At 35.1% G+C, this 12,441-nt stretch overlaps 1 protein-coding gene across 2 annotated transcripts in view; it reads right to left on the reverse strand.

Annotated features, from left to right (window-relative positions):
* Positions 1-12,441, reverse strand: part of GOLM2 (golgi membrane protein 2) — a 102,358-nt gene that overhangs the window by 24,584 nt on the left and 65,333 nt on the right. For both annotated transcript variants that reach the window (XM_061182203.1, XM_061182204.1), the window contains exons 7-8: positions 10,376-10,474; positions 9,263-9,433 (exon numbers count right to left, since the gene is read on the reverse strand). In XM_061182203.1, coding sequence (XP_061038186.1) covers positions 9,263-9,433; positions 10,376-10,474 — 270 coding nt within the window. The remainder of the gene's footprint in view (positions 1-9,262; positions 9,434-10,375; positions 10,475-12,441) is intronic.

The raw sequence follows: 12,441 nt of genomic DNA on the forward strand, positions 1-12,441 counted from the left end.
GATAATTCATGAAAAAAGGAAACTTTTGTAGCATACTGACATTCTCATTTACCATTTCAGTTACTTGGAGGTAAAACTTACCCTAATGTTAATCTAAAATATTAATCTTGAAAATGGATTTTTAAGAAAGAAGATATCACTCAAAAGAGAAAAAAGACAAAAAATACTACATATACATTTCATTGATTCTAAGATGGACTTTTTCACATTTAATACTGCTAACATCAGGATACATCTTCAAATCAGTGATGTGTCATAGTGTAACTGGCAGCAACTTTTTTCCTTTCTTGGTGGTAAAAAAAAAAAAAATGTGTTGGGACTTCCCTGGCGGTCCCGTGGTTAAGACTCCACTCTTCCTTTGCAGGGGACACGGGTTTGATCCCTGGTCAGGGAACTAAGATCCTGCAAGCCATACGGCGTGGCCAAAAAAAAAAAAAAAAGTGTTGAACTTAAAATTAATGACTTTCAGATTCAATGAAATATGTGATCTGTCTTCTGCCTTTCTCTGTTTAAACTGAATGGATATCTCTCCCTCTGCCTCTTTTTTCCTGCCTTTAAAAATGTATCTTAAAGAATCTCTTACTTTTCTCTAATATTTGCATAAGTATTAAGTGTTGTGTGTATGTATATATATTTTACATATATATATTATGTAAATATATAATTTTATAGTTAGACATATTATTATGGAATATGTTGAAATTAGGGAATTTGAAGTTATTTCACTAAGGGGAGGAGACAATAGAGAGGAAATTCTCAGTAAAAGGGTGGGTAAACTCATACAGTATTTCCATAATCATGTTTTGGTTTGTACCAATAGCTTATTGCACAATGACCTGGAGAGAGTCACCTTGACACTCACTGAAAACAAAACGAAGATTAAAAACTTTCTTGGATATCATGTTCCAAAAACTTTGTATTCATCTTATATTTTTTCTCAGTTATATCCAAATGATGTCAGTAATAATAATGCCAATTTCTCTAAACTAAACAACTTCTGCATAAATCATTTTTATAATGTAAAATGATTAGATAAATTTTCTGTACGACTACAGTAATTATTTCGCATATATACTTACTGTTTAAATTTTTTTAAAAATAAAAATTCAGGTTTAACCATTTATTTGGGTCTCCTTTTCCTTATGAAGGGCCCTGTGTCATGTTAAATAAATTTGTAGGGTTTTTTTTCCTGTTAATCTTTCTCAGTTTAATTTTCAGACCCAGCCAGGGATCCTAAAAAGGTCATGGAAAATTTTTTCCTCCCCTTCAACAGTTAATTACAAAATGATGTGGTATATACACTAATGATAATATGTTCAATGGATTGAAGTACAGTTGACCCTTGAACAACATGGGGGTTAGGGGTACTGACCCTCCACAAAGTCAAAGATCTACATATAATTTAAAGTTGCACCTCCATACATGCAGCAACCACATCCTCAGATTCAATCAACTGCAGACTGCGTAGTACTGTAGTATTTACTAGTGAAAAAATCCACATATAAGTGGACCCATGCAGTTCAAATCCATGTTGTTCAAGGGTCAACTATACACTGAGAAGGGAATGATTGATTTGGTCAAGACAGTAGGGATATGAGAAGGGCTTTATCAAATAGATGCCAGCAGAGCACAGCTTTAAAGTACGATTAGGAGTTTGCCAGAAATAGAACAAGAAAAGGAACTATTAAAGAATTTTTCCAAAACTTTAAAAGTATAGAGGAGGTAGTGTGATACAGTGAAAAAGCAGTGAACCTGAAGATAAGGGACCTAGATAATAGTCCTGGTTGTTCCACTATTTGCCTCAAGTAAATTAAACACTCTGGATCTAAATTTTCTTGTCTGTAAAATGAAGAAATCACATAATAGTGGAGTCTCAAACTTTAATGTAAATATAAATAAGGTCTAGGGTAGGGTCTGAAATCTTCTTAACAATCACAGGTGATGTGGATGCTGCTAGTCCAGAGTAGTGAGTAATAGGGCATTAGATTATCTCTAATGGTTCTGTTAGGAAACCATTGACCAAAACCACCCACCTTGGCCAGACATGATAATAACCACCCGCATGAGTAGTCTCACAACAGGAGGTCCTGATAATGAACATAGTGCTGCCACCACAAACCAACCAGGAGAATTTGGTTCCCAAAGAAGGGAGGAGACACCAGTCCATAATATGTCCTGCCAACCTTCCAGAAACCCTCCTGCTGGAAACCATCTTGACTGAGAGATGCACACGCCATCAGGAAGGGCCTTGATAGGACCAAATATGGGCACAGGCAAGATGATTGGCCAGAGACAACCCAGAAAGCTAACCCTATTACCATAAAACCTGAGACTGCAAGCCATGTGGCAGAGCAGTTATCCTGGGTTCCCTTACTTTGCTGCTCTCCGCTCGAGCGCTCCTTTCCAATAAAGTCTTTTGCTTTGTCAGTAAATGCATCTCCATGGACAATTCATTTCCAAGTGTTAGACAAGAGCCCACTCTAGGGCCCCGGAAGGGGTCCCCCTTCTGGTAACAGTTCCTTGTATATACCTTAAATATTTGTTTTCTATTCTATTCTATTTTATTTTTCCTTTTTGGTCACTCTGCGCAGCATGCAGAATCTTAGTTCCCCGACCAGGGATGGAACCCGCACCCCCTGCAGTGGAAGCACGGAGTCTTAACTGCTGGACTGCCAGGGAAGTCCCAAATGTTTATTTTAAATAATTCTTCTACTATATAGAAACTTTTAGGCAAATATGATTTTGAGGAGGATAAAACCAAAGAAGAAAACAGTAAGGATTAAAAAAAAGGATAAAATTGTAATTAAAACTACATTTGAGGCTAGTCATAGAACTTGATAAACTGACAGTGAAATTCTTCTGGAAGAACAGAGAAAAGTTTAGTTTTTTAAAAATTTTAAGATAGGTTCAGATTATTATAAAGCAATGTAATGAATGTGTATTGCCTATGTAATGAAGCCTCCATAAAAACCCATGGAGATTTGGGGAGATTGGCATGCTTGGAACAGGCATGGAAGCTCTGTGCTGTCCTATGCAACTCTTCCATATGGCTCCTCCTGAGTTATATTTTTTATAAGCTGGTAATCTAGTAAGTAAAACGTTTCTCCGAGTCCTGCAAGCTGCTCCAGCAAATTAACTGCACCCAAGGAAGGGGCTGTTGGTACCTTAGATCTTCATCCAGTCAGTCAGAAATATAGGCAACAATCTGGACTTGTAATTGGCATCTGAAGTGGGGGAGGACTGAGCCCTTAACCTGTGAGATCTGAGGCTATCTCCAGGTAGATAGTGTCAGAATTGAGTTAAACTGTAGATACCCAGCTGGTGTTAGAGAATTGCTTAGTGGTGTGGGAAAAACCCACACACATTGGAATTGGTATCAGAATCGTACCATATGCTACAGATGAAGACAACAAATGGGAAAAAATGGAAATTCTAGAGAGAGATAAAAATAGTGAAATAATTTAATGTGAGTTTATGTGTGTACAAGATAAACCAGAAGTAAATATCACAAAGGGAAAATAAATAATAATCCTGGGACAAATGGTTATCAAGATAGAGAAAACTAAATTTGGATCACTGAATATTCCAAAGAGGTCAAATAATCCATTCGTGGTAAAAAAAATAAATGAAAATTGAGTAGTATATTTACGGCCAGAAAAAGGACAGATGATTTTCAATAAAAGAAATGAAAGTTGTCATAAGATTCAAGATGGATATGCTGGAATATACACAAATAAAAACCTATTGTGTTAAATTCAGCTAAGTTGCAGGATACAAGATCAACAAACAAAAATCAGTCATAATTGGAGAAATGTGGAGGAAAGGGAATCCTTATGCTCTCGGTAGGAATGTAAATTGGTGCAACCACTACAGAAAACAGTATGAAGGTTCCTCAAAAAATTAAAAACGTAATTACCATATGATCCAGAAATTCCATTTTGGATATTTATGTGAAGAAAATGAAAACACTAACTTGAAACAGGCACCCCCATGTTCACTGCAGCATTATTTACAATAGCCAAGATATGGAAACAACCTAAGTGTCCATTGGTGGATGAATGGACAAAGAAAGTGTGGTATATATATGCAATGAAATATTATTTAGCAACAAAAAAGAATGAAATCTTGCTATTTGCAACAACATGGTTGAATCTTGATGGTATTATGCCAAGTGAAATAAGTAAGTACCATATGATCTCTTTTATATGTAGAATCTAAGAAAAAGTAAAACAAACAAATAAAAATCAAGCTCATAGGGACTTCCCTGGTGGCACAGTGGTTAAGAATCCGCCTGCCAATGCAGGGGACACAGGTTTGATCCCTGGTCCGGGAAGATCCCATATGCCATGGAGCAACTAAGCCCGTGAGCCACAACTACTGAGCTTGTGCTCTAGAGCCCGCAAGCCACAACTACTGAAGCCCGCATGCCCTAGAGCCCAGCCCACGAGCCCGCGTGCCACAACTACTGAGTCCACGCACCACAACTACTGAATCCTGCGTGCTCTAGGGCCCACGTGCCGCAACTACTGAGCCCATGTGCTGCAACTACTGAAGCTCGTGTGTCTAGAGCCCGTGGTCTGCAACAAGAGAAGCCACTGCAATGAGAAGCCCGCATGCCGCAACGAAGAGTAGCCCCCGCTTGCCACAATTAGAGAAAGCTCACAGCAACGAAGACCCAATGCAGCCAAAAAGAAAAAAAAAAAAAAAAATCAAGCTCATAGATACAGAGAACAGATTGGTGGTTGGCAGAGGTTGGGGGTGGGGACATGGGAGAAATGGGTGAAGGGACGTCAAAAGGTAAAAAGAAAAAAAAATGTAGTTGATGTAAAATACTCATAAAATTTTTGAATCATATTCAAAATATTGACTTTTTATATATATATACACATATGTTTATGTATATGCTAATGTATATGACATAGGTATATTTTTACAGTATATTTAAAAACACTATTATTTCTAAGAGTGAAAATAAAATACCATTCTAAGATGAACCCAAATATTAGCATATTCTTAGAAATTTGCATTAAAATTTTTAAAACCAAAAGCCAAGGAAACAAATAAATCAGTCATATTTCTATGCACTAGCAATGAACAATCTGAAAAGGAAATTAAGAGAACAATTTGATTTACAATAACATAAAAAATAATTAAATGTTTAGGAATAAATTTAACCAAGGAGGCGAAAGACTTGTACACTGAAAACTACAAAAACTGCTGAAGAAAATTAAAGATACCCTAAATAAATGGAAAGACATCCCATCTTCATGCATTGGAAGACCTAATATTGTTCAAATGATAATACTCCCCAAAGCAATCTACAGATTTAATGTAATTCCTATTAAAATCCCAACTGTCTCTTTAGTAGAAATAGACAAGCAGATCCTAAAGTTCACATGGAATTGTAAGAGATGCCAAACAGTCAAAATAATCTTATAAAGAAGGGCAAAGTTGGAAGACTCACACTTCCCAATTTCAAAACTTACTACAAAGTAACAGTAATCAAAACAGTGTGCTCCTGGCATCTGGTCTCAATAGAACAGAATTAAGAATCCAGAATAAACCCACACATGTGTGGTCAACTGATTTGCAACAAGGATACCAAGACTGTTCAATGGAGAAAGAAGGTGTCTTCAACAAATAGTGCTAGGACAACTGAATACCGATGCACAGAAGAACATAGTTGGATCCTTACCTCATACCGTATATAAATATTAACTTAAAATAGATCAAAAACTTACATATAAGAGCTAAAACTATTATTGTTGTGACCATTTTGCAATGTATACAAACATTGAATCATCATGTTGTACACCTGAAACTAATATAATATTTTAATCAATTACACCTCTAGTTAAAAAAAGAGCGAAAACTATGAGGTTCTTAGAAGAAAACATGACCTTTTTGATTTGGCAAAGGTTTCTTAGATATGACACCAAAAGCATGAACAACAAAAGAAAAATAGATAAATTGGACTTCATCAAAATTGAAAACTTTGTGCATCATCGGACACTATCAGAGAGTGAAAAAACAAATGATAGAATGGGTAAAAATATTTGCATATCATACATCTGATGAGGGTCTAGTATTCAGAATACATAAATAATGCTTAAAACTCAACAGCAAAGACAAACAACCCAATTTTAAAATGGGCAAAGGACTTGAATATACATTTCTCTAAAGAAGATATACAAATGGCCAACAAGTACATGAAAAGATGCTCAATGTCATTAGTCATTAGGGAAATGCAAATGAAAATCACGAGATACCACTTCACACGCGCTAGGATGGCAACAGTAAAAACAAAAGCAACAGTGGAAAATACTGATAGTGTTGACAGGGATGTCGAGAAACTGGAACTCTCGTGCATTGCTGATGGAACCGTAAAATGGTGCAGCTGCTGTGGAAAATAGTTTGGCACTTTCCTATAAAGCTAAACATAGAATTACCATATAACCCAGCAATTCTACATCTAGGTACACACTTAAAGAATTGAAAACAAGTGTTCAACAAAAGCTTGTAAATGAATGTTCATCACAGCACTATTCACAATAGCCAAAAAGTGGAAACAATCCAAATGCCCATCTACAGATGAATGGATAAACAAAATGTATTCATACAACTGAATATTATCCAGCCAAAAGAGGAATAAAGTACTGATACCTGCGACAACATGGCTGAACTCTGAAAACAGTACGCTAAGAAAAAGAAGCCAGACACAAAAGGCTACATATTGTATGATTCCATTTACATGAAATATCCAGGATTCCAGGTGAATCCATAGAGTCAGGAAATAGGTTAGTCATTGCCAAGGACTGTAGGTAGGAGAAAATGGGGAGCGACTGCTTAATGGGTACAGGGTTTTCTTTTGTAGTGATGAATACTTTCTGGAACTAGACAGTTGTAATGATTGCACAACATCATAAATGTACTAAATACCGCTGAATTGTGCACTTTGGTGAATTTTATATGTATTTTACCACAATTTTAAACTTATTTTTAATTTTTAAAAAATCATTTGCATGATATAATAAAGTCTCATATCACAAAAGGCAGAAGAGGAAACTGTAGTGAAGTTAATTTATCAAAGGTTAGCATCTAAATTATTGATAAAGATTTGACAGAAAGGTAGAGGATCGATCTCCAAAGTTATCAGGCTCAGTGGTCAAAACTGATGCACAGATTATATACCAAGATATAATTATAGTATAATTCCTCACATAAAAATGGACAGGCCACCAGAAAGTAAATGCCTATTAAAACACCCTTAAGGAATCATTATATTCTAAATGCCTTACAAAAGAGTTAAAAAGCAAATGTGGCCAGGCCTTAGGGAAATAAATAAATGTAAACATCTCTAGTGACATTGTGAAACTGTCCTAGAGAACAATCTGACATTATGTAACAGGAGCTATAAAGTTAGTCAAGTACTTTGACCTAATAAATTCAGTTAGGGGACTACACTTTTAAAGGAATACCCAAAGTAGGAGAAGCAGGAAATAATTTGAAAAAAAGATATTCATAATCATGACATCTAACATAAGAAAATACGAAATAATTTAAATAATCAAAGAGTAGAGCTAAATGAACTACTATTATTGCCTAAACACAATGGAATATATGCATATGTCTACGTGTGTGTATATGTATATATGCATATTTTTAAATGACAACTACATAACTATTTGATAGGTTAAAATGCATGTAAGAAATAATGCCAAAGTAAATCACAAAATAGTGCTCACATTGATTTCAACTCTATATATACATTGAAAAGAATTCGGAGTAAGATTTTAAAACTCAATAGGCTCTTTTAAAAATAAATTGTAGGGAATTCCCTGGTGGTCCAGTGGTTAGGACTCCATGCTCCCACTGCAGGGGGCACGGGTTTGATCCCTGGTTGGGGAACTAGGAACCTACATGCCACACGGCACAGCCAAAAACAACAAAAAATTGTGTAAAGTAATAATTTCCTGGTGATCATTTTCCAATCACATTCTTTACCCAAAGACTGGTTAAAAAAAAGAGAGGTAAGACAACAATAACAATTTTTATAGAATAAACTATACGTAGAAGAAAATCTTGTGATCAAATTAAGATACTTTATCTTAGTAAGATTCTGACCTTACTATAAACCTCTTTTTGTTGAGATAAAGGTTTTGAAGCCAATTCCCCAACAAGATTTGGAGGAAATATTTTTTCACTGTATTTAAAATGTTAACCATATTCTTGTAAATAAAAACATTTTTTATATAATACTTCAGTCAAGATACATGGATATGCTTTAAGATGTCAATGAAGGAAAGTCAACTAAATGTACACAAACTATACATTCATATAGATGCAGAAATATGAATAACTGTCATAAGACCAATTTAAAAATGTAACACTGTGCAGTTATCACAGTACAAACAACCTGTGTACAAGTAAATGCCTAAACACTGCTCTGAAGAGTTGTTGCCATAGAAGCCATCATTAAAAGTAAACAAAAGCAAACTGGAGCTTTCAAACATTCTGTCTATTCAGAAGTTGAAGAGAAGAAGCCTTAAAAAGCAGAAGCAGTGAAAAGTACAGTTTAAGAGAGCTGATCTAAGAGCTGCTGTCCTGTCCCCAATTCTGTCTACTACCAGAATTTTTTCTTATACATCTTGAAAATCTACCAATTAGAAAATTATGCAGATTAACAGGTATTGTCCATTTATAATAATCAGTACCTCTGAAACAATTAAGCAGTCAAACATTATTACACAGTACTATGAATTTGTTCAATTTCTTTCACTTCTAACCCCTAAATGAAGCAAATTGCAATTGGAGGGAATGGAAAAGGAAACAGCATTGAACTTTCTACCATGGCAGTCTTTATTTCTTCCAGAACTCATTTTTCAAAACTCTTTATCTTCCCTCCTTTCTAATCAAAGTTTTCATATGTTAGCCTAACAAAATATATCTTCTCTCACTTCTCAGAAAAATTTTACATTCATAAGAACTAACAGCATTTTTAAAAATCAACTCACCTGAAATTTATTTTTTAACACTGGAGAACAAGAGAAGTTTTTGAAAGTGTTCTTTAAAATATCTCTATCTATTTAAAACCTACTTTTCTTTTAAATTTTACAACTGTCATACTTTCTCTTTATATGTATATAACTTCACTATACATCCATTACTTAGAGATTATAATAATGAAGACCCTAATTGAGACTTGTAAATAAATATATTTAAAGAAATCTTTTCAGCATAATATTCATCAACTGATTCTTACTTTGCTTCAATTTATGGAGATCACCGGCTCGATCCTTGGTAGCCTGCTTTAGAATATCTGCTTGAATTCTGGGTTCACTCTCCAAGTTAGGGCCTGGAATTAAATGTTGAAGAGGATTGGAAGGGTTCTGTTTTGAAGTTCTGGGGTTTCCGTTGTGGTTTACATGAGAATCTATGGCATAAAAACATCAAATTAAGGTCATATTTTGCAGAAGAATTTCATAAGACCTACTTGAGAAAAGGTAAGACACACTGTTATCTGATACTGGGTAGTCAGGTAGCTTTTTTTTAAAGCTTTATTTTATTTCTTTAATCAAATCTTATAACCAATGTGATTTTAGTTGTGTGAAGTTTACTAATCATTCCCAGGTGGGTATCTTTAGTATTGATTATAAACCTATTCATCAATGGAATATATATCAATAGTAGAAACCCGAAGATTAAAATGGCAGTGATACCTGTAACTTTTCTTCCCTCCAAATTCTATATTGCTGTCTGAAATCTCCAAAATCCAATAAGGCTTTTAGAATTTCTAATCTTGAAGTCATTTTCATCTACACAGCGACACAACTGTTAACTCTTGATTCTTTCTTATTAGTATCTCCTGGATATAACTTTTCTTTCCCCCACCTCCCTTTTTAACTCATCAAAGCCTCGATTTAGATCTTTATTACAATTAATTTTAATCACATCAATTCTCATTTTAGGGGAACATTTCTGTAAAATTGAGTAGGTATTCAGTAGAAAACACACAGATAAGTACAGAGTAGGGAGTTTAATACAGGCGGATCTCATTTTATAGAAGACCTCTGTGAGATAAACTTGAACACATTTTGGAGAAGGTAAATACATATATACTGGTAGTGATGAAAGGGAACGTAGTCCAGAGTGGCAGAACAAATAATTCTTCTACTCTTAATAGTCCATTAGACAAAGTTCATTTTGTAATGATTTCCCCCTGAGCTTTTATCAGTCATTTGATAATATACAAAGTTAACTAGAATAATGAATGATACTTCACTGTACTGCTAAATGACATGTTTTATTCATTATGTAACAATACATGACCAGAAAATTGATTTTCAAATGGAATTTTAAGAATAAGACTTCATACCTGGAACCATATTTGGGGAGAGAGGTTGTCCAGTTGGAAGATGGGAGATTACCTGATGACTTTCATATTGAGAAAAGGAAACAGGGGGTTTCTTTAAAGCTAAAAGAAAAAACAGATCCATATTATTCCCCGTGATATTATGGTTTCTAAATACCAACCACCATGAATCTATTTACATTGCACTAATCCTATGATGCTTACTCTAATTTTGTAATCCTTATAGTTGGTATGTTAACTAATTAATTTATGGTTACTAATTGATACATTGCACCATCCATCACAGATTTTGATGATCAATAAATCTGACCAGAATACAAGATAGGAATTCTGTCTTGTTCATCACTATATCCCCAATACCTAGAATAGTGCTTGGCATATAACAGGAGCTCAACTAAAATTTGATGAATGAATAAATAAATGAATCTCTTCAGATACAGTGAGACCTTTTTATATGGATAGTATAAATAAAAATTGACATTTATAGATTAGGCAAAGCTATGAGAATATGCTACTCTAAGTTGCTCAGATTTTAAATAAAAACTAAATATGATTGATTCAACAAGTTCAGATTTTATTTTTGAAGAGGGAATTTTAAAGTTTTGTACAAAAAGCTTTACTAGCAAGATGTACTTACTTAGAGTTGGGACTTTCTTCTCCCTTAAGAAATAAAGGCAATAGGGAAAGAGATCATTTTTCACTCACTCCACTGCAACCTTGGGCAGCTTAATGTGACAGAAAGGCAGAGAGCAAGAAGGAAACTAGAGAGAAGGCAAACAGATAAAGAGAAAAAAAACAGAGAGCCCATCTATAAGATATGGTTAGTGGCACATTTTATTCTTCTAAAACTTTGGTGTGGCAGACACGATGCTTTGTGACCCCATTTCATTATATTTTTCCTAGGCACAGAGGAAGATCAGCCTTCCTTACTTTTATGTGCCACGAAACTGGGTTCTAACCATAAGAATGTAAGTGAAACTGAATGAGCCACTTCCAACTAGGCCAATAAAATCTTCTGTGCAAATCACCTACAATCTCTCTTCCCTTCTGTCACAAATTAGGAGGCTACATATGAAGATGGTGGCATCAAATAATGGAAGAGGACACTGCTTAGAGAGAGCTGCAAAGAGAATCATGCAACCTGCATCAGTCTGTAATGTGAACAATAAATGAAACTTTATTGCTTTAAGCAATTGCAATTTGGGGATTATTTGTTAATACATAACAGCCTCGTCAGTCCTAACTAGTATACTTGGGTTATTTTTATAATCCTCAAAGTTTATTTCGGTGACTGTATTTCATTTATTATTATATAGATTTCTAAACTTAAGGACCCAAGAACTTTAAAATTCACAGTAAGAAAGCAACCCATTCAAATTTACAGAAAGTTGAAGTTTTCTATATCTTACTGTGTTCCCCCATTTCCTTGTTCGTATTGCCAGCTGCAATGCCCAACACCCACCACTGCACATAAGACAGCTAAATAACAACAATCAGCTAACATCTTTAAAGAGCAGTACTTTCCCAGGTTTAACACCATTTTGATTTGCTAACAGACTCTGAGGACAACTAAGCATCTGGTAGATATACTGGAAAGAGAAGTCAGTCACAATGTACAAATTTGTGGATCACTGTTGGACCCTAGCTGGCTCCAGTACTATATAAACCAAAAGACAAGAGAGGGTACTTTCAATACTAAACAAGAAGTGATCAGGGCTTCCCTGGTGGCACAGTGGTTGAGAATCTGCCTGCCAATGCAGGGGACACGGGTTCGAGCCCTGGTCTGGGAAGATCCCACATGCCGCGGAGCGACTAGGCCCGTGAGCCACAATTGCTGAGCCTGCGCGTCTGGAGCCTGTGTTCCGCAACAAGAGAGGCCGCGATAGTGAGAGGCCCGCGCACCGCGATGAAGAGTGGCCACAACTAGAGAAAGCCCTCGCACAGAAACGAAGACCCAACACAGCCATAAAATAAAAATAAAAAAATAAACAAAAAATAAATTTAAAAAAAGGTGGAAAGCTGTCTTTATAATTTAAAAAAAAAAAAAAAAAAGAAGAGATCATACATGT

The sequence above is a fragment of the Eubalaena glacialis genome, chromosome 2, assembly GCF_028564815.1.
Source record: "Eubalaena glacialis isolate mEubGla1 chromosome 2, mEubGla1.1.hap2.+ XY, whole genome shotgun sequence".
In the NCBI taxonomy this organism is placed as follows: domain Eukaryota; kingdom Metazoa; phylum Chordata; class Mammalia; order Artiodactyla; family Balaenidae; genus Eubalaena; species Eubalaena glacialis.